This window comes from Seriola dumerili, unplaced genomic scaffold (genome assembly GCF_002260705.1).
Source record: "Seriola dumerili isolate Sdu_G_001 unplaced genomic scaffold, Sdu_1.0 BDQW01000091.1, whole genome shotgun sequence".
NCBI classification, from domain to species: Eukaryota; Metazoa; Chordata; class Actinopteri; order Carangiformes; family Carangidae; genus Seriola; species Seriola dumerili.
Genome location: NW_019174346.1, coordinates 3,598,038 through 3,621,883, shown reverse-complemented (window position 1 = coordinate 3,621,883; position 23,846 = coordinate 3,598,038). Strand labels below are relative to the sequence as shown.

Below are 23,846 nucleotides of genomic sequence, written 5' to 3'. Positions count from 1 at the left end.
AGTCAGGACCAAAGTGGTGGAGCGACTGTCTGACATCACCACCCCTAGAGCCGTGCTGTGCAAACGCATGAATGACTGTGACCCACCTGGACGAAGTGGAACAGTTAGCCTATTTTTGAATGTGAAGCTCTACCTACCTGACACACTTCAGGAATAGCATAGCATGGCCCATTTACTGCACACCTAATACCCACAGAAGTGACTTTGTATATATACTGTACATATGTATATTTGTTTCTTTTCAATCTTTCACAGCACATTTGCAAACCCAGGTGGCAAACAACCACCACGCTTATTCCTCTTGATTCCTGCTGTTACATACGGTCGAGGGAAACTGTTTGAGTGGGGATTTAAGTGCCCTTTTCCTTGGATGACTGTGCAAGGCGCACTTTGCATATCTCTGTTCTTCCACCTGCAGAACAAAACCTGAACCAGATACGCGAAAGAGCTTTGATTTTTCCCTGTCTGTGGCAATCTGCCGCTGACTTGATTTTCATTAGAGATGAAAGGAAAAAATCCACAATAAACAAATCCCGCTAAATGTCTGTGTGTATGCGCACACATGCTAAATGTACACAATACCGTCAGTCTTTTTTTTTATGTGTGTATCTCTTTGTGTATCAGCCCACCCACAAACATTTGATGGGGATACAAGGTGCAATGACCAAAGAGGAATAAAGCATAATTAGTTTTGCAGCATTTGGTTAGGGTTTTATCAGGGGATTTATTTCAGTTTATGATCGCATGTCTGTAGGTAACTTGACCCACCAGTCCACCCACACACACATACAGATGACATTTTCTCTTTTATCTGTCTGCTTGATTAAACTTTAGTCTCAAAGCTGCTCTGGCTGCAAGATGTGGCCAGCCAAATATCTATAATAGAAGTCAAAGGTTCAAAATCAGTCTTTGCAATCATATAAATCTGTGTGTTTATTATCAAGTGACAATGCAACGTGACGAGCAGCTTATGGCAATTCTGGAAAAAGAAAACTGTAATGTGGATACGATGGTCAAGAATACGATAAGCAAGTTAGTGCGGATGTTGTCGAGCTAAAACGGTCAAATCAGCTCAGAAAATGTAATTTAACTGTAACACAGCCTTAAACACCAGACTAAAAGACAATCATACCAATCAATATCTCATCATTAAGTCTGGCAACATAGTACCCATTATACTGTCTAATTCTATTATAGCCAATAAAAGGGAAAGGGGCAGTTCACAAAATGAGAGCTTTGAATTAAGTTATCAAATACGAGAGAACTGAGGTTTTGTCAGACAATCAGAAACAGCGGACAAAGTTAGACGCACTAGCGCCTGCAATGTCAGCCGGTCCAGACGCTTGTTGATGGATTGCTATGAAATGCTGCACAGACAATCTTGGTTCGCAGATAATGTCTCCTAATGACCGAGGGTGTGGGTTTGGTTTCAGAAGTGTGGGGGGTTGCATGTAAATTGCAGCATTAATTCAATCAATACACTAACAACACTTTTTAATGATTTATGATAGATACATTATATTTGCTTCTGTCCTTTACCTCTTTATGTTTGGCTGATGTTCAATCTCTTTAGGAGAATACTGTCGACAAACACTAACATGCATTAAATGATTTATTTTACCTGAAGGATGTGCAGAGAAGTCTGCAGCGTTTTTACAGAGTAGTGTTTGAAGGTCTTCATCGAACATACAGACATGCCAAACGAGGGTGGTAAAATACCTGCTAAACAGCAGCATATTAATATTGTATGTACATATTAATATCATGAATTTCCCCCAGGGGATAAATAAGTATCTACTATTGGCATTGTGAGCATGTTAGCATGCTAATGTCAGCCAAACATATAGCCTCACAGAGCCACTAGCATGGCTGTAGTCTAGCATGTTAAAGTAAAACGTTTTTTCTTTTGATCCAAATGTGGATATAATGTAGATCAGCTTGTCTTGCAGTATCTGATTGAGCTCATAGCCCCTTCCCCCTCTGTTCCAGCTCCGGTGAGACGTCGAACATTGCGAGCACAGGCTGGCCCAGGTCACGTTGATGCTGGTGGGCAACCCCCAGTACTCTCCCTGTCACCTGCTCTTGCACCGCTCCCATCCCCCCGCCAGCCATGGCTTCGAGCAGTGACCCTGGCTGTGAGAGGCTGGACCCTGACTCTGACAAACAGACCAGCAGTCTCATGGACACCATGGCTGCCATGACGACAAAAGACTCAGGCGGCTCAGCTGCCAATGGCGTGAGGAATAGCGGGGCTCAGCAGGACTGGGGTCAGGCCAAGAGGACTCATCCGCTGCGCCCTCATCTGACTGGAAGGAAGTTGTCGCTGCAGGAGAGAGGCACCTACCTGTCCTCAGGCTCTGGAGGAGGCTTCACGCATATCTCCCCCCGAGTGGCTCGCAGGCCCACAGTGGAGTCTAAACGTGTGTCTATATCAGACGCTCAGGTGAGGAAGTCATTTTTATTCATGTTTTATTAAAATTAATAATCATTAAATTGTTAAATTTCCTTAACTGCATGAGAATTGATAGATTTTCCATTTACAGTGACACAGAAAGAGCCAAGAATCTTACACCTAGAACTTTCTCTGTTCTTTAAAACTATATTCCTCTGATGTGGAATTGCGGACATGAATTTGTGCGTCAGGTGTGACACCATAGCAGGGGGTAACACACAAACTGAGAGAATGCAGCTCCCCTGTGGTGATGAAAGCAGTCGTCATGACTAGAGACAAGCGGCATATAGTTCAGTATATCTGCATTATAACCAAAGGAAGAGGAGCAGGAGGTCAGTGGAGAACATGACAAGTAGGAGGAAGCCTGTGAGAAAGTGAGCACACTAGGCTCCCATTAGCACAGATCATCATAGAGACATGCCAGTGTCTATTAGCTGACTTATGTTAACACATCATTATCCCAGCTTCTGTCATGGATGTGCAGCCTGTATGATACCCCATGCCCTGTACTGTTAGCACGTGTGTGTGGTAATGACGTGAGGGCGTTGTGTTCTGGGGTTAGCTTTGACAAGAGCACTTTTGACTGTTTCATCAGACATGACATGCATTCAGGCCAACATTGTGCTGCTGGATACATGATAGAAGAAGTGGGTGAGGGGTGGCAGCAGCTGAGAATTTGCCATGGTAATCACATGTAACATTTCTACTTGTTTTTCTCTGCGTGTATATCTGTTTATATAAATTAGATGTAGCCTGTTCAGGTTGTTACACCGTCCCCTCTCATGCCTTCCCCCTGCTGGCTGTTGCATTTCTGACGTTTTTACTGCACATTCAGAAAAGAAATTCACGGTGTCTGAAACTACCTGCTTCATCGCCTGTTTTCCAGGGTTTCAGGGATGCAGGAGTGAGCTGACAAACCCCCACTGATGAACACACCAGATCTACTGGAGGTTCACTGAATGCAGCCAATAGCCTTCAAGTTTTACACAAACATACACAGTGTGGAAACACTTGGGTGGTGCATCTTTATATCAGCATACATTTCAACAGTTACAATCAGTCAAAGCCTCTTCACTGGTGATGATCTACATTGTATTATATTAGCTTTTTTAGACCCTTTTAAAAATTGCTTCGGGGTAAGCAGCTTTTGCACCTAGTTAGTCATGCTTGTAGCACCTTAGAGGAATAGTCGGCCATTTTGAGAGATATGCATATTTGCTTTCCTGCCAAGAGAAAGGTGAGAAAATATTTATGTTAGATATGAAGCTAAACAGGAACAAGCAATCAAAGCTTTTTGACTCTTCACTGGTGTTGCTCTACCTTTGCTTTTTAGATCCTCTTAAATATTGCTTTGAGGTGGGCAGTGTCTGCAGTTACTCATGTCTGTAACACGTTAAAGGAATAGTCTGAGAAAAAGGTGAGAAAATTGATACCACTCTTATGTTTTTATGCTAAATATGAAGCTAGAGCCAGGATATGGTTAACTTAGTGTAGCACAAAGACTGGAAACGTGGGAAAAGCTGGCCATCCTCTGTCGAAAGGTAACAAAATCCACCCCTGTAGCACCCCTAAAGCTCTTTAATTGGTGCATTATATCTCATTTGTTTAAGTAGTAGTAACTCCAGGAAGTCACTGCATCCAGCCAAGAAATAATTTCACACATAACTCACATTCTCATATGCTAGCCCTTGTTGAGGCAAGCATGTACTTCCTCCAGGCCATACGGCTCTGGGCAAAACTCCAGGCTGTGCTGTTGTTGAAACCCCCCCCCCCCCGAGGTTCTCCTGCAGTAGAGTAGTCCAGGTTGTCCTGACCATCCTCAGGGTGGTGGTTTCCAGAGCAGTCGGGTAGGTTTCATGGTGGATCGGACCTGATGATGTGGTCCTAACCTTCTAGTCCTGATGACTGCTGAAACTGGTAATGCAGCCAGGCATTGTAACCCCATGGTACCACCTCAGGCCTTCTGTGCTGCGATGTTGAAGGCATCAGGATGTCTTTTCTGATTTGAGGACAGAACAAGTCTGCAGCACACAGGAGAGACAGGATCGGGATGTTGTACAGTCTCAGTTTGGTAGATTGGCTGAGCGGTGAGGGTTTGGGGTGGAAGTTACTAAAACACTTCACCTTGGTCTTGTGCCTGTTGATTGAGAGGCCTAGAGGTTGGGTCTCCTCATTCATCACATGCGGTGTTAGTTACATCACCCCCAAAATCTAGTCCAGCTGTGCTACAGTCTACAGTGGTTGGTACAGTAGTTGGTACGGTGGTTGGTGCAGTGGTTAGTACAGTGGTTAGTACAGTGGGTGGTGCAGTGGTTGGTGCAGTGGTTGGGACGGTGGTTGGTGCAGTAGTTGGTGCAGTGGTTGGGGCAGTACTTGGTGCAGTGGTTGGTGCAGTGGTTGGGACGGTGGTTGGTGCAGTAGTTGGTGCAGTGGTTGGGGCAGTACTTGGTGCAGTGGTTGGTGCAGTGGTTGGGACGGTGGTTGGTGCAGTAGTTGGTGCAGTGGTTGGGGCAGTACTTGGTGCAGTGGTTGGTGCAGTGGTTGGGACGGTGGTTGGTGCAGTAGTTGGTGCAGTGGTTGGGGCAGTACTTGGTGCAGTGGTTGGTGCAGTGGTTGGGACGGTGGTTGGTGCAGTAGTTGGTGCAGTGGTTGGGGCAGTACTTGGTGCAGTGGTTGGTGCAGTGGTTGGGACGGTGGTTGGTGCAGTAGTTGGTGCAGTGGTTGGGGCAGTACTTGGTGCAGTGGTTGGTGCAGTGGTTGGGACGGTGGTTGGTGCAGTAGTTGGTGCAGTGGTTGGTGCAGAGGTTGGTACAGTGGTTGGCACTGTGGTTGCTGGGATGCAAGAATTCAGTCTGGCGTTGACCATCCAGGTGTAAAACCACCATGCTGCCATCTCTGCCCCTACCCAGTGGGATGGGTCTGCTCCGTGCTAGCAGGATGTAAGCAAACACCCTGACTTGGATGCTCAACGTGGTGATGCCCCAGTAGTTTGTGGTTTGGTCTTTTGCACCCTTATTCTTCCAGAACAGAAATATCACACTCTGTCTCCAGTCATTAGGGACCTGAGTCCCAGATGACCTTGAAGAGTGAGTGTGGCTGTGTTACCATGGCACCTCCTCCATACTTCAGGGGTGTTTCTTAGCTCGTAAATCAAGTCGGGTCAGGTCAGATCCATCACTGTCTGTCTGAAGGTGTTTGCGTGCTGCATTCTCAGGTTTTTTTGTGGACGGTTGCTGGCTTGTCACACAACCTTGCCACAATTTGGAAACAGCCTGGCAGTGGAGTCTCACTGGGAGCCATTTGACCCATATCTGGGGCAGTGGTTGGCTTGGCACCAGGGAATGTCCACATGCCAGATGATGATGTTTAGATGATATTTAGGGCAGGCCACCAGCTGAAAACAGAAAATGCAGTAGGATTACTCACACTACTCTAAACTACTGTTCTTGAATCACACACTCCACCTCAAACACTTAACCTCCCATAAAACCATAGTGATGTTTTTACACATCGGCTTTTGTACAGAACAAACAAACAAGATATAATGTTTTAATTAGTGATCTTAAAGGTCCTGGTAGGCAGATTTTGTTACCTCTGGACAGAGCAGACTAGCTGTTTCACCTTGTTTCCTCTTTGATAAGCTAAGCTAACCAGCTGCTGGTTGTTGCTTCATAGTTTACAGACAGAGAGGTATCAATGTTTTCATCTAAGTCAGCAAGGAAGTAGATAAGTGTATTTCCCAAAATGTTGAACTATTCATTTGAAGCAAGTTCATGTCACTTTTGCCGAGCAGCAGCTTCTGCAGCCACAAGTGGTAATTACAGGACACGGGCGCATTAAAACCTGTTGGGCTCCATGTCCGAGTGGTTAAGGGCACTGGAAGCAACGTCTCACTACAAAGGGGCAATCACACTGTCCACTCATGTGAGGTCAGCATTTAGATAATCTGATCTGACTAAAAACACCTGATCCCTCAGAGGCTGTGTGCTAATATGTAGATGCTAGGAGCTAGTCTCTTTGCCTCCGACGCGAAATCCGTACTGAGAATAACCAGCTAGCTTCTTCTTGTAGCTGACGACCTGGTGGCGTGTGACGTTGTGCTGTAAAGCGTTAACGCACTTCTCACAGCAGAAAACTAGCTCAACCCAAGAACAGGCGTTCAGGGTGGGGAGTGGGAATGAAGGAGTCAGTGTACCAACTAAATGATTTTCAAGCTGTTATTTTAAGCTAAAATTGTTGCATAATGTTGCTTTAAAACTTGACCTACAGAAATGGTTGTAGATTTCTTTTCAGAATACATGCAGGTGAAAAAATTGAATATCAGTGCCATTGTGCTAACCCATGAGAACTAGTAGGAGTATCATGTGGGAGTGGGTGACTCCTGAATTTCCATTTTCCTCTGACTTTTTTTCAATTCGGAGCGAGCATTAAAAATTCATGACATCTGCCAGGATGTGGAACCCCTCTGAATTTAACAGACTGCTGCCACAGACTCTCAGACCTGTCATTGTGTCCTTTCCTATCTGAAAATGGAGTTGCAGCTCTCGCACTGAACCATGAAAAGGATTCATGTTGCTTGTATTTCCCTGCTCTCACTGGGTCTACAGTATGGCACAGCAGAGAAAGAGAGAACATTTCTGTCTTGCACAAACATCAGTAATGACTGACATTTCATAAGGCCTGTGAGGAATACATACGAAGCAATGAGCAGCAGCAAGGGGTTTTCTCTTTTTGTTGTAGCTGGCATGTTTTTTTTTTTTTGTTTGTCTTTGTGGAATTTCAGTTTTTCCCTCTCTGCAGTCGGAGCAGGTACACAGATGTTTCTGTGTCTTTCACTGTTACTTGCTGTAACAGCAGTTACCGCACTGGGAAAATGTATAGGAATGATTTACGCATGCATGTTGTTATCCCCACCCTCATTATAGAGAATTGTCCTCCCTGGACAATGTGGGAAGTCCCGCACTGAGCCATATGAGGAAATACTGTGTGTGTATTTCTTATATAACATTTTAACTAAAGCACAGAAGCCTCTTAGCTCTTTTGTTTTCTCTCTGTGTTGCAGGAAACTTCTTTGGGTTCTCACTCCTGACTTCACCATCACTTTTCTTGTTGTGTTTCGCTCTGTTTTGTTCACAAGGTGTCTGTAATCTTAAAATGGGATGAATTTTATAACACAATGACTTCTCTGTTTTGTGCTTTAAGTTTAGGATTAAGAAAATCCAGAGATAACAACCAGAAATAAATAGTGCTGTGTTTGCCTTCAGTTTTCAGAGCATGATGTTCTGTGTCAAAGCAGGATATGAGGTCAAGTTTATTCATATAGCCATTATTCACAAGGATACATAACACCCACATTATGAAACAAATAAAAATGATGCATGACTATGACCCCCCCCCCACCCACCCACAACCTTAACCAGTAATGAGAACAAGGAAAAGATCCCACAATAAACCTTATTAAAGGATAGAACCACATGCTAGCAGTATTTTTCTTAAGACAGTCCACGCATGCTAATATGTACATTGACAGTACTGTTTTGATGCTGGCTGCAAAGGAATCGTTTTCAATAGAAGTGGTGGAAAAAAATCCACAGTCCTTTTTCTCTCTCAGTTAAAGCCTCATTAGCTTTGGCTCAATTTTTTTGGAGTTAATCTTTGTGCAGAAATGGGACCATGGATTAAATCACTTACATTGGAATCACAGGAGGACCAATTACAACGACAGTTCGTGCTTTAAATGTAATAATAATAATTTTATTCATATAGCACTTTTCTTAACACAGTTACAGAGTGATTCACAGAACAGCATAAATTAAACCATATCTCAAACATTATGCAAAAGGGTCTGACAATAGGTGAAGAGAGTGTGTTGTTTTCCAGAGAGGACTTGAATGTGAACCCATTCTTTATAGGAAACAAATGGAGGACGTACTTCGAAGGGCCTGACAAGATAAGAACTGTCATTGTAATGTGGTCAGATGGTTGCTGAGAGTCCACCAATTAAGATTAAACACTGTCCTGTACTGCAGTAATCTGTGACAACTCTCAGGGTCATTTTGCAAAGTAGGTTTTTGCAGCTTTATTACAGACAAGTCTCCTTTCTGTTTGTGTTCAAGAGCCTGCAGCTTCTTTGCGGGCTCTTACATCAAAATGAATTAACCTGAATTATTTTCTGAATGTTGACTATAAAAGCTTGTGTTTTGTTTTTGCTTTTTTGTTATTATTATTACCCATTTCCACATTTTCCGATCTGTCCCTTTTAGAAGTTTCTTTTGAAAAGTTAACAAAGCCTTTTCCTGTGTATCTGTTGTGTCTGACTAACTCTATGTTAAAGCTAGCAGCAGAAGAAATTTCAAAATGAGCCACTTTTGCAACCCCCTGAGCAACAACCAATGTTACTATCCTTTTCATCTTCACAGTACATTAGCACAGTCAATGTTGTGGTTATCTCAACTCTTGTCAAGTACAGCAGCAGCAGTAGTTGACAGTGGACACACACACACACACACACACACACACAGAACAGAATCTGTACGTGTTACTTAAATATTTCATAATGTGTCTTTCCTGTTTTAGCTGGTGCTCCTTCATTAAGCCACAAGTCTGCTCTGCTCATTTCAACCGTTTGCACCTGAACCCATAAAACAAGACAGAATAAACCACCTTCCTCTGCACAGCCGTTATACCAATCTCTCAAAATTGATTTTTAAAATGACAGAATGGGGAAAGTTATTTTACACTTACAGGCTTTAAATACGATCAAACACAAGTTCCCTTTTTTTCACACTTCCTGTGGCAGACCTGCGCATCATTTGTTTTAAGAATGAAATGCGCAGTCATTGGCTTTTATTGGCGCACTGACAGTGATGTATTTGTTAGGCACTGATATTGATCAGTTCTGTATGTCAGTATTGGATTGGAGAGATGTGGAGAGTTTGGTGCAGATGGGAGGGAAGGGTGTGTTTACATACTGAGGGAAGACACTGTTTATGTAAAGCAACAGTCTAACGTGACAATGTGATACAAAAAGCTCTGAAAGATTTATTGTGGCCCCGTGGAGCATTTGAGTTGAATTTGTGTGTGTGTGTGTGCTTGTGACAGATGTATTTAAGGCTTTCTGCCTGGCCCTCTTTATCCATCAGCCCTGACAGAGTATTAACTGCACTGCAGCGCCCACTGAGCATGTGCCAGCAAACTGTGAACCCAATGGAAGTCTTCACAGACAATCCCTCCTACTGCTCTTTTCTTCCGATCCTCCTCATTTGCCTTTCCCTTTATCCTCCCATCGCTCCGTTTTCTCCGCTCTCTTTATCTCTCTTTAACAAATCAAAGCGATTCTTTTTCCGAGTTGTGCCGCGCGCTTCACCTCACAAAAGCAAATCTTCTGTTCTATCTCTCACCCTTTGTCATAATCCCTGCCCACAGTACTTCACACCATCATAGCTACAGTGCATAACCCTCCTCACATCTCCTGCAGCACCAGGAATATTCAGCACAAGCTACATAACCGGCGCGTTATGTAACCCGCCATATAATGTCATATTTTCTAAAATACCTTGCCTGATGCCGAGTGAGGTCCTGTCCTACACCGTGAGTTGGTGCTGTACTTTGAGTCTGTTTTGTAACATCTGTGTTCTGCCACCGCCTCTCATCCTTTAAACATGTTCCAGTATGGTCTGGCTCACACTAAGCACCCCCACCCAACTGTAACGAGACAACAGCTTTAAATCCGCTTTCTCCACTGCTCCATCCCCTTTGTTTTCGCACTTAAATCACTGCTCACTTTGTGCTTATTGACTTTGCTGTCTGCCCCCCCACCCCCCACCCCCTCTGCCCTGCTGTGGTCTACTCTCCTCTGCCGTGCCCCTGGCTGACTCTGTGCTGTAGCTGGTGGTTGCTATGGAACTGCAAATCAGCCATTTAAGCAGCAGCACTCTAATGGATTTGAAGACAGTAAACAGAAACTACAGACTGCATCGTTACCTACATCTGAGAAATAAATGTCTTTCAACACGAATACACACACACACACACACACACACACACACACACACACACACACACACACACACACACACACACACACACACACACACACACACACACAGAGCGGGAACATTTTGTTCCTGCACCAAAGACAGTCCTGTTTCTCTTTGCTTTGGAGGATGCAAAACATTTACTGTGGTGCTGATCCTGTTTATACTGATGATTTAGTTCCTCATGCCCCCTCCTTTTCTCTTCCCTCTAACAGGACTGTATCCAGTTGAACCAGTATAAGCTGAAGAGTGAGATTGGAAAGGTGAGTTTGTTATGTTTCTGCCCTTTAACTCAAATTTCAGGTGGTTTGGGAAAATAACAGTAGCTTGGGGAAGATTGGCCGTTTGCTCAATTTACCTGGGCATCGAAATCATTACAGCGTGTGCACACTAACAGTTGTGTGTTGTCTCCTCGTATGGCTTGTGGGTTGTTCAATTTTACAAGTATAATATATTATGATATAGATAGGAGGGTTTGTTTTTGGACCTATTCAGGTGCATAACACCCCTCCATCCACCGTGAAGACAGGTAAAGTCATGACGTCATGTCTGGGCCAGCCTCCGTCTCACTAGCTTCATTCAGCGATGCTTTCATCAGCCTCTATGAGGGTGAAGCATTTTCCTGAGGTTTACTTTCCATATTCAAAGATATATCAACAAAGAATAGAATAGAATAGAAAAGAAAAGAAAAGAAAAGAATGCCTTTATTTGTCATTGCACAGCTATGCAGCGACATTTAATGCATCTCCGTAGTGGCACAAATGTTCAAGATAGAAATATAAAATAAGACAAAAGAACCATACACTAAATAGCATAAATAGCATACACGTGAATCATAAAAACAGGTGCGAATAATAAAGAGTCTGTATTGCACCGGTTGTTAAGAGTTTAGCTGTATTATTGCACCTAAACAGAGAATTATTGCACAGACCCAGCCTCAAGTATTTTAACAGAGTTCAGTTCTTTGATGGCACTTGGGTGACTGTAGAAGTCTGGAAATGCGGGTCTTGATGGACCTTTAGCACCTTCCAGAGGGCAGCAGCATCCACCACAGAGGATGCTGTAAGAAACTGAAATCTTTGTGATTTTTAGTTTAGTTTTTTTCAAGTTTAAGTCAAGTAGGAAGTTGAAAAAGTGACTTTCAAAGAGAACGTTGGTGAGTTGACACATAAAACTCTTTGAAAGTCACTTTTTCAACTTCCTACTTGACTTAAACTTGAGACTTGACCTCTAGCTCCCAGTTCAATAATGTTGTTTCCTATTTTATCCTACAGTTTTCTAAATCAACAGCTTTTATAGCTGCTCAAGTTCTTCATTTCAAGAAATATACTAACATCCTGCCATTTTGAGCTAAATGCTAACCTCAGCATGCTAAGATGCTCCCAATGCAAACAGATGTGACAATGCAAACATGCTGATATTTAGCAGGAGATGTTTACAGTGTCCATAAGAGCAGTTTAGCATGTTAGCATCATAACATTTGCCAGTTATCACTAAAAACAAAATGTCAACCTCGTGGTGGTGCTAGAAGTAAAGTCAGGAGATTACAGATGCCATTAGGATTCATCCTCTGGGGACCTGAATCTTTAAACAAAACTTTATTGCAGTCCACCCAACAGAAACATTCAGTCTAGTTTGAAGAGGTGGACCGACCGACCACCAGGTATAGGGTCAGGTACATATCCAGCCCAGATAAATGTGTCAGTGTGACAAAAACATTAGATCGGATATCAACATATAAAGTCAGGAGGAAATGAAAAGAGAAATGGCAAAATTTAAAGTCTGCATCATCGGTGTTTTGAAGGGTTAGAATTAGAGTCGAAATCTGCAGCATTTTAAACTTCAGAGGTCACACTGACCTGCAGCATGTGTTATTGCTACAGTTACTGTGACAGCTACAAGTTTTCCTTTTCACAAAGTGTCGCTTGGAGAGAAATACTCTTGGGTCTAACACAGGGGGAAATTCACTGTGGCAGCAACAGAGGTGAAAATTGTAAAACCTGGCAATTTAAAAAGGGAAGTGCCCTCATTGTATGCAGCAAGGCCAGGCACATGCAGAAAGTGGTGTAAAGATATGAAGGTATCGTTAGCAACAGGCGTTAAAAGGGCTAATTAACAGTAGGTATATTAAAGAGTAAAAAATTAGTGTCAGTTTATTAGAAAACAGAGAGAATATAAGGTGATGTTTGGAAGAATTCACACTCTGACAACGTGGTAACTAAAGCCCACAAATAGATCTGTGTCTGTCCATGAGATAGAAGCAATTTTGTTCTAAGGACGATTAAACCCTGAGTCATTTATGAACTGCCAGCTGGTGATTCTGGCTGTGGAAGACATTGAAGGTGATATAACTCAGTTTATTTAATTAATGTGAATGTTTCAAGCAGTTATGGTTCTTGTTTGCTGTTATCAAGAAGAAACCAGTGGGGGAAAAACAGGGCTATGATGGTAAGATCATATCCCGTGGCAATGTGTGTGTGTGTGTGTGTGTGTGTGTGGGTGGAGCCATTCTGTGCTGTCAAAGAATAAAAATGTTGTTTTTGAATGGAAACGGTGCTGCCTTCAAAACACTGTCAGTATGGTGCTGCCGTCTGTTCTTAAAGTGATGCTATAGAGATCTGAACAGAATCTACCACCACCTCAGCCCATCAGCTTCGTAGTCTGAATGTGTATGGAACTCCAAAATTATACAAATACACCGTGGAAATTCAATTATTTAAGCAGTGACTCAATTCACTATTATAAAATGTCATTCCGTCCATATTCTCATAAGAAATGACTTCATTTTATTTTGTACTAGATATTTTTATTTCGAAATTTCAGAAATCTGCTCGTATTTCATCATTACATTTTTCCGATGAAACATTTCATGTCAAGTCATGTCTACACTGAAATATAAAAATGAATGATGAAATAATACTTCATGATAATGACTTGAGTTTGAATAACTTCTTCAATTATTTCACAAATTGTTGGTTGGTTTACACACTTAGTTCATATGATTATTTCATAATGTTTTTTTATTTATTCAATATTAAACATAAATGTGGAGCTGAACCTCCACACCAAGGACTGAACCATCACTGAAGCATGTGTTGCTGTGAACGAGTCGGTCCGTATATGAAAACGAGTCTCTTTGTCGTTGCTTTGCAGGGCTCCTACGGTGTGGTCAAGCTTGCCTACAATGAGGATGATGAGAAACATTATGTAAGTCAGAGCTTTTTTCTTGCCACACAGTCTCAGCTCTCCTTTGAGATTTCATCCATTCTCTCTGCAGCTATTGTCTAGACAGAGGAGCTTTACACCTTCTCACCAGGGCTATTGATTTTTTTTTATTTTCCCCCTCTTCCACCTTGTAGCTTAGCTGTAAGTTCCATCCACTCAAATTGCATCAGTTGCCTCGGAGGAAACGTGGAAATGAGAGTGACTTCTGGTGCTACTTTAGGTGCATCCAAGACTTTATCATCTTCAAAGCAGCTCAGCTGTAGCTTTGTAGCTGCTTTGAGGTCAGCTCCTGAGGGAGCGTCTGGATATGAGCCGGCGCACTGACATCAGGTCATTTCAGCTGTTTCCATTAAGGTGAATTGTTTCCCGTAAAAGCTCGGCAACCTCGGCCCCTCTGCATGTAAGCTGTTTTATGTCTTAACATAGCTAAGCTTCCCTGTACAGTAACAACAATGAAAGTGTTTGGATGAGTCATGTGGACTTAAGCTGCCAACTCTGGATGGGTTTAAGATGTACTTTTGAACTGGAGCCAGTGGGAGCTCAGAGCTAAACACAACCAAATATTAAAATGGGAGCTTGTAAACGTGCTGATGCTGAACGGTAAACAACAAGGGTTTATATAAGGGCACAGACAAGGCTTATAAGACGAGTGAAATATTATTCCAAGCTAGCGATCTTATAAACTTTCCTGGTGGAGTGGAATGTAGACACACAGCTCTAAAACCATGTCGACCTGATGAGCTGGTCAGACATGCAGCAGGATGCAAGAACAAATGGCGTCTGTATACCACAAATAAGAACAGCAGAAATCCATTTTGTGCGAGACAGTGTTGCAGTCTGAGAGAATCCAGCCTCAGAGAATCATCCGGTCTGAAGTCTATGATTCAGCTCATTCTCTCCCTCTACATTCTGTCCCATCTAAAGTATAGGAAACCTTCATGTCTGCTGTTCAAGTTTCTGCATTTCCATCTTTCATTTTCTGGTTTTATTTGGAAGTGTTCTTGTATTTGATGCTTATTGTTTGACGCTGATAGAGAAGACAGACTGCAGGTCGCTACAGGCCGCCTCAAATGACAGACTCATCTGTAATAACACTGACAGGAATCAGGAGGGGAACAGATGAGTAATGGTGCCATGAAAGGGTGGTCGTATTTCCCGGCAGTCAGAGTTGGTTTCACAGAGAACTGATTGGATTTTTTTGCATCTGGGGTAGCACATATATCATCACACACACACACACACACACACACACACACACACACACACACACACACACACACACACACACACACACACACACACACAGATTACAATGCACAGGAAAGATAGTATCTCAACAGGCTCCTGTAGGCTCTTGTATCTCACCTGTATTTACCTGCTTCCTATGAGCTTGACAGAAATGTATTTGTTGTATCATTTCATTGAGTTAATTGAGATCGTTGGCAGCATGTTTGAGGAAAACTGATCAATTTCTATGTTGATGAAGCAGCAGTTCAGTGGTCGGCTTTACAACGGATGGAAATGACACAGTTTTGCACTCGGGACAAAAATAAAATGATGAGTAATTCTTCACAGTTTTATGTATTAACACAAGTGAGAGTTGGAAACAGGCGTAATCAGCAGATTACTAAAGGTCTTTAGTATGAGGCGTGTGTTTGTCGCTGCGTTCTGTTTCATGTAATTACCCTGCTCACAACTTGATTGGCAGACATCCAATTGTGATGAAGCCATGTATCAGTGCTGGAGGGGGAGGGGGGGGGGCATTCACTCAGCTCATTTCAAATTGGAAGAGATGAGTTTAAAGAGCTAACAGTTCGCAGATGCTTTCTCTCAGAAGTAGCAATCAGGGGGAGAGAGGTGACCGAGAGCCCAATGGTCACTCTGGCTGAGCTCCAGAGATCCTGTGTGGAGATGGAGAAACTTCCAGAAATACCAATTGAGGTCAAACAGTGTTTTATCAGCCCGGAGAATCTTGTTTCTCACAGTCTCAGAGTCCTTGAGCTGCTTTTCTGCAAACTTTGACTGAGGCTGAGTCTTCGTCTGGACACTGAAGCCCAGGTTGGTGGAGAGCTGCAGTGATGGTTGTTCTTCTAGAAGTTTCTCCCGTCTCCACACAGGATCTCTGGAGCTCAGCCAGAGTGACTCGGTCACCTCTGTTACTAAGGCCCTGCTCCCTCCCGTTGCTCCGTTTGGCCATCCCTGTGATTGAGAGATGCTTTATTTACCCACCTTAACTACCCTCCCCCACACACACACACACACACACACACACACACACACACACACACACACACACACACACACACACACGCATACACGCACACACAGACTCAGCAAACCATGGAAACTGCACAGGGGAGGATCTGCAATCTTGCTGGTTTCTGCACAGTCATCGTGATGGCGCCACAGTTTTAAAAGAAACTACAGAGCTGTGCATCACCAAAACTCTGGTGAAACGGTGAAATAGAACACAACGTTCCACCTCACCATGAATTAATGAAGACTGAAATCACTCTGACAGCACAGTGGCTCTAGTATTTTTAGAGAAATGTCCAACATGTGGTGAATGTTATTTACTGTGTCTCTTCTTCCTTTGCGTCACCAGCTCAAAGTTTGTTCACCCTCTCAGATTCAAAGGTGCTTTATTGGCATGAAAGTGTAAAAAACACTACCAGGTGGTGGCTTGTGGGTATGTCCTGTCTCCTTCTCTTTTTGATTTTGAGATGTCATTTACCTCACTGAAATGTGGATTTACAGCAGTATTGCAGTATATGTGCAGCTGTTGGGTGTAGTCCCTGTAGAGCAGGAGACAGTAGAACAAGGTCGTCAGCATAAAGCAGAGACTTCACCTCTTCACCTGCAGCACATTGATACGGTTTGTCCTTGAGAAAACAATCAGAAGATCCCATTGCCTCAGACTCACCTGTTCAGATTGTCCCCCGACCTTTTACACAGGACAATAACACAGATAACAAATCCAGCTGCTGATGGTTGTATCAGCACAGATGTTTGTAGTTAGTTGCATTCTTGTTGCATCATTTAATGTCATTAATTCATTTTATTTTATTGGTGCACTTGCTTGCAAGAAAGCTGTATGTGATTACACTGTATGATCTAAATCCTTTCTCACTTTCCTAGGCCATGAAGGTGGTGTCCAAGAAGAAGTTGATGAAGCAGTGTGGGTTTCCACGTAAGTCCCGCTCTATTCTTTTGTAGCCAAACAAAACAAAGCAGGTAAGAGATGAAGGAAGTGACCCACAGAGAATGATGGGGCCGTCAGCGAGGGCTCGACCAATTCCATCTAATATCAGATAATCTGATCGTCTGAGGACACACAGAGCCCATACCATGAACAACGTTCACACAATTCACTGTCCCTACGGGTGATTACAACAGCTGCTCACCCTGAAAAAACATCATCATAATTACATATAGAGAAATGAAAGTTGAATGCCAGTAAAAACTGTTTGTCAGTTACAACCGAGGTCTGACAGTCGGCACACTGATAATATGATTGTTCCACGAACAGCTCCAGAGGAGTGAAATCATCTGCAGCAGATTGCAGGCGCATTGCAAAAGGATTGTGTAAAGAAGACCAGGTTTCAACACTGTGACAGCAAACACCTAGAGACAAACAACAACAGGCACATTTCACAGAGAAAGAGGAACAGCGTGACAGACATAAAGAGTCTGTAGGAGGGTGACAAATACTGCCAATTAGCAGCCGGTTTAATAGCAGTGTTTTGTCACTTAAAGTTAAGATGTCTTTATTGTGTCTGCCTCATAAAGATGCAACACTGTATTCAATACTTTAAAAAGGTTTTAACAGATTACGGCTGGTCTGTTCACATTTAGAAAAATGTCTTCTTAATCTTGTTTTGAATATTTGCAGAGAGACAGAAAGTCTTGAGAAAAATGCTCTGCTGTTATAGCTTCATGATTGACAGATATATACATATATATATGTATATGTATATACATATACACATATATATATATATATATATATGAATCACCTGTAACCTAAACATAACCATTTGAGTAGCTGTTTGTTGGTGGTTGTGTTTCTGATTTCACACCCTGCTATCAGAGAGCACAGGGTGTAGAAAGGGGTACAGCAGCATACTGCTGCAGCAGGAGGCCTAGTGCTCCTTGTGATGAGTAAACTGAACTTCATGTGTAAAAACTGGTACACTGTTCCTTTAAATAATCTTTCAAATTAGATTTTGTGTGTAGAAAAAATGACAATCCCGGTGAAACTGCGTGAAATCTTTGCTTTCATTCTCAGTTTCTCTGACATTCATTTAAAACTATTTTCAGCAGGGACTGTATCACACTTTTTTCTAGAAAAAGGTTTTCTTTGTCTCATTTCCTTATCGCTCATATTTTAACACAATAGAGAAACCTCTGTATCTGATTCCTCGTGATCTGTACCTGAATCATGATCAAATGAATGTGTTTGGGGATTTGTGTGGTTGTCTGCAGGTCGCCCACCCCCGAGAGGTCCCAAGGCAGCCCAGGGACAGCAGCCCAAAATCTTAGGACCCCTGGAGAGGGTCTACCAGGAGATCGCCATCCTTAAAAAACTGGACCACATCAACATTGTCAAGCTGGTGGAGGTGAGAGTCTCTCCGTCTTCTGGTTGTTGAACACACAACAGTAAATGGTAAATGTCGTGTTTGCATTTGCGATAAAAGAGGAGATCGATCAAATGAGGTCAAATGCAGTATGATAGTATTTTCATATTTTGCCTATTTTTATTTTTTGCCTATTTTTATTTTTTCATTTTTAACTTCATGAGAAATCAATGAGGGTTCTCTGAACAAACATTTTACATTGAGAAAATTCAAAGTACTCGATGAGACTTGATGAGAGCGTGTTCTTATGTTAGTGGCAAAATACTAAGAATGTTAATGTCAGCTGGTTGGTCCACGGCTTTGGCCCGGGCTGGAGTATTAGATGGTTTAATAGAGGCTCTGACCTTTGGCAGATTCAGACGTGGTTCCAGTGAGACACTGTGGGCAGTAGAGAGCGTCAAGGTCGGTGAATTTGTTTTAGGAAGAGCAGTGCACAGACATCCATGCTGCTGGCGAGATGTTGCAGTTGTGTGTTTGTGTTCTAGAGGAAATGATATATACAACAAATGAAAATGAACATGACATTCAGAGACATACAGCTGCTTAATGTTGCCCTTTAATTCAGGAGCAAGTAGAAATACCCAGCTTTGAATATAAGCAGGTGTTGAAATTGCTGCTGATTAAATACTAAATATAATAGCAAATTACTGCAAACTACTTTACATTACTGTTCATAAACATCATAGCCATGAATATTTATGGTTAACAATAGCACACTGAAATAAACAGCACAAATAGCAACGCTGCAGTGCCCCTCTCCACCACTTGGCTGATTATGATCCGTTTAAGACTAAATCAGTAAAATAACTTTCAACAGCAGAATGCCATGGAAACATGAAGAGGACTTACATCGTGTTCATTTACTCAGCAGCAGCGTCCAGACGTTTCTCGTCTGATCCGGCTCTGCATGCAGCGAGTGCAGACACTGACTGTCGCGCTGGCACCGACACTCACCGATGAGTCTCGGCAGGTTCCTCACGCATGGATGGAACTATGTGTTTGTGTTTGTGTTTTTGCCACACTCAGAAGGTAATAGGTAGCTGGCTTGTTAATATCATGGACGTTAACATTTGTTGGAAAGTCAGTGAAAGAAATGCACAACAAGAAATAAACAGCTCAAAAGAGACGGGAAAAAAAAAACAGCAGAAAGATACAGAACAACTAGACGACTAGAGACCATCTTGTGATGGGATCACACCAGCAGCGATGCCCGTCACCACGGTGATGTCACCCATGAGTACTCACTAGTCATTACTACATTATTACACAAGCACTGCTCATCTGGTGGGCCTCCCTTCGTGCACAGTGACACCCTTACAGATGGTCCAGGAATGCATCAGGTCACATGTCACTCCTCGCTCCTCATCGACCTCCATTGGCTGCACATGGAGGTCAAACTCAAGTCTCACTAATGCTGCCTTCAGAGAGACTTCTGGGTCCGCGCCCAGTTACTCAGATCTCAGTCACTCAGCCTCATGCTCCTTCTCAGCCTCTGCGTTCCTCCAAGGAATCTCGTCTGACGCTGCCACCCCTGCACACGAGACAGTCTCAGTCCAGACCGTTCTGGTCTGTGGTTCCCCCGATTGTGGAACATGCTACTGAATGTTATCAGAGCAGGGGTGTCCCTCGCTGTCATCTCTCCTAACACCTCTAACACCCCAACATGCCTAACTGGCACTTACCGTGCACTTCTTAGCTTGATCTCCTTCACTGTTTGAATAGATGTAGTACCTTGTACTTACACCAAGGCTACTGCACTGAAGCTTTAGTGATGTCCCTCTCTTGTAAGTTTCTTTGGATAAAAGCGTCTGCTGAATGACTAAATGTAGTTATTACTACATTATTGTTACCTGAGTACTCGGTACTCATTGGTCGGACCGCACTCTGCCTTTATCTTCATCTGAGCTACATACCTGTAAAGTTTCATGACTGTGTTATGCGGTTGTGATGCTATCACAGTGACAGAATCTGTCCGCTGACATATAAACACCTGCTGAAGTACTCAGAGCCTCTGTGGTGAGAGGTGAAAGGTGAAAGCTATACCAACCACCCTGTCACGGCTGGTAAAGATGTAAAATCACCACAAACAAATGCAAAGTAACTACAAATGACCTCAAAAAGATGCAAAAGATCAACTGCATAGAACTGATCTTGGCTGTAAACTTATCTTTCAGCCTTGTACAAATAATGATGATAAAGATTAAAAAAATAAATCAATACAAAATGACGACAGAGGAACACAACGCAAGCAGCTGTGTTGTTTAAGCTGTTAAGTGTTTCTCTCAGTCTGGATGTTTTGCTGGATGTTTTGTGGTGGATTATCCGTTAGGACTGTATCGTCAGATAACCTTTGGTGCTGTGTGCCCTGACTCATCTTTTGTATTTATGTCATGTCAGTTTATGTCAGACAGAAAAGGTGGATAAACCTTGTGCTGCCAGGAAACAGGTGGGAAATAAGAGACTGTTTGCCCTGCAGCACATCTCTCACGCTTCTATCATTGGACCTTTATGACATATTCTAGAAAAGCACAGTTTCCACCCTGTAAGTAGCTTATGTTTACAACAACCAACGCTCTCAAACTGAGTAGGGAAATTTGAAGATGGATTGATTCCAGTTTCTACAGAGGCGGCTGTTTATGAAATACGATAGCCGACTTTGAAGATGTGATTCAAGATGTCCGCCGCTCCCTTGCGATATTATCAGAGCATTTTTCAAATCTTGGCCAGATGGCTGGGGCAGCGTCGCTGTGGCGGGGAGTTAAGATGAGGGAGTCGGTGGGAAAGCCGTCTGGCTTGTTCAGGTGGAGAGTGTGCCAGCGAGAGAGAGTTTTTAACTGAAAGTTGAGCACTTCTGCTCCTGTGTGCTCACTCCAGCAGAAACAACACACACACACACACACACACACATAAACCCCCATCTCTTCCGTTCTTTGTCCGCCCTCACTTGCATAATGGCCACACGCAGGCAACGGGAAGACCTGCTCTCCCACTTGCCATCTCTCTCTGTTCATCAGTTTAAATGGGCTGTGCCTGGGTCAGAATCATTATGGATATCCAACTGATTCCTGTGAGACTGCAGCCCAGTCCATCTAATTATAAAGAGACATTTTCTCTCGTTTTGAAACGTTAAAGCCCATGTCGATTGGAGCAGATTAAAACTGATGAAAGTGATATGGTCATTTGTCACAGATGGTTGGGAAGAGACCGAGAAACCGGCCCCATACTCGCCAAGGCGTGCGGTTGTTATGAGAGTTTAAATCCTGAACTCAATTTATGTCATTTCCTCATACATCAAGATACCAGGACCAAGATTTTAATGCATCTTAACATTGTTCAACATCTACAAGTAAAAAGACAAGGCTGCTAATGGTTTGCACTTTGCACACAACAACAGCTCATTTACTGTTTATGGCTTTTTGTCCTTTCACTTTAAAAAGGGGAAGACAGTGTGCAATGCAGAAAGAACTGTTGTTATGCTAGTAGCGGCTAATGTAGCCTTGTTTCATGGTGTGAAACTGTCATGTGTAAACAGTGTTCCTGTTGCTTTAGAGGTGATTACCTGCCCTTGTTTTTCCAGTGCTGTGTCCTTGGCAGACGTTACCTTCGCTGTGGTCATTTCAGTTCACCAGGATGTTGTATTTGGACACGTGCTCTGGAAGGACTGTGTGTCCCGTGGTTGGAACTGTGAGCTGTTGCCTTGCTGAAGCGCAGCATATGGGCCATGTAGTCCTGTGGGAACGCCTGTTTTCACTAACCTGGCAGAGGCTGCGTTATCGACCAGGCAGAGCAGGCAACTGCCCAGGGCCACAGATCTCCAGGGGCCTCTAAAGCTCCACGCTTAGTTTGTGTTGATCTAATTTAGCATTTATGAAAATATCACCCATAGAGGATAATATTAACTTACAGGTAGGGCTCCAAGGCAGGTCCTGCTTCTATTTTTACTTATAAGAGTATTCCACTGATTTAGCAATTCAGTCCTGTAATATGAAAGATAGTCTGAAAAAATGAAATGATCAGAACTGATGCAGCAGAACTAGTAATATCTTCTTTGTTATTCCACACATTCTTCTTTCTGGTCAAAACCTGATGCCTACATTAACCACAATGCAACTTGAACAGCCAGTAGTTTGGTTGTAGATTTAGGCTTGTTATGCTAGTAGTGGCTAATGTAGCCTTGAGCCTCCAGCTTCGAGCAGAGATGAGGAGCGGACTCTTTAACTCTACCCCAGATGTATTTCATTTTCAAACTTGTAGATTTCAGCCCCAGCCATTGCTGACTTTGCACAGCACAACAGGCTTTATACAAGTAGATACATACATACGCAGTACAGTGTAAATATTAGTCTTGTTTTCACAATGACAACAAGATTAAAACTATATGAAAAGTAACTAGGACTATGACGATGTTTTACATTTCAGTCTAATTCAGCAACCTGCGTGCAACATCACACAGTGTAGCCCCTGATTCTCAAAACACACTGCACACAAATGCAGACAGCACATCAACATTTATAATAAGGTTAGCTAATGTCGCTATTAAGTGCTGTTGATGCGCATCTAAAATTAGCATTGCTCTGAGTCAGATACCTTTAGTGTTTATCAGGAGGAGAGAGCAAGTTTCAAGATGAATGTTGGCTGTCAAACATCTAAATAGTCCTCCAGATGTTTGCTAAAGAAAGATCGCAGTGTTAATGTTTTCTGATATTACGGCGTTTCCTCTGAAACCAAGACGATGGTCTGCGGTGAACAGAACAAGGAGCTACAGTAACGCCATGTTAGCAGGAACATTAGATTAGAGAACGGCTCTCTTCAAACAGACACAGATTGGAAATGCTAACTGGATTCACTGAGTTCAGTCAGTCTGTGTGGAGATCTCGCGATAGACACCTGTAACCATGGTAACTGTTTAAAAAGATATCAAAAGCAGCTGAAGCCTCAAAATGCTTAGAGGACATAAAAAAAAAAATGCATGACGAAAATGAGACAAACATGTCGCTGATGAAAACAGGACTAAAATGGAATTGGTAATTGGGGCTGGGGGCAGGGGGGTGGTGGGGGTGGGGGGGTTCGCCCAGGGGCCCCACAGCATGTTAATCCGGCCATGAACCTGGCCAAGTGTCAAGAGCAGAAATGTGAATTTGCACACATTATGTAGAGCTGGTGTTTTACATTACAGCTCCCACCGATGTCCTGACTGTTGAGAATAACAAACGGCTTTCTTAAAGGCCAGAAGGTCATTTTCATCCAGTTGTTTCCAAGTGTCAAGGGCACTGTCATCACAGCTACTTGTTAAGGAGGAAACGACTCGCATGTCTCTCACACCCACCTGCGCCTTTAAGACCTTGAGATTTCCAACTGGACAATCTCCATTCATGATGATTATGTTCATATTGCAGGTGCTGGATGATCCTGCGGAGGACAACCTTCACATGGGTATGCCAAATCCAAATCTTTCTCTCTATTTTTGCCCCCCTCTCTCAGCCTTTAGCACTTGAC

At 43.0% G+C, this 23,846-nt stretch overlaps 1 protein-coding gene across 1 annotated transcript in view; it reads left to right on the top strand.

Annotated features, from left to right (window-relative positions):
* Positions 1-23,846, top strand: part of camkk1 (calcium/calmodulin dependent protein kinase kinase 1) — a 62,140-nt gene that overhangs the window by 20,688 nt on the left and 17,606 nt on the right. Inside the window, exons 2-7 of the mRNA XM_022745899.1 lie at positions 1,990-2,443; positions 10,704-10,751; positions 13,642-13,695; positions 16,852-16,903; positions 18,199-18,332; positions 23,747-23,783. Coding sequence (XP_022601620.1) covers positions 2,111-2,443; positions 10,704-10,751; positions 13,642-13,695; positions 16,852-16,903; positions 18,199-18,332; positions 23,747-23,783 — 658 coding nt within the window. The 5' untranslated portion in view covers positions 1,990-2,110. The remainder of the gene's footprint in view (positions 1-1,989; positions 2,444-10,703; positions 10,752-13,641; positions 13,696-16,851; positions 16,904-18,198; positions 18,333-23,746; positions 23,784-23,846) is intronic.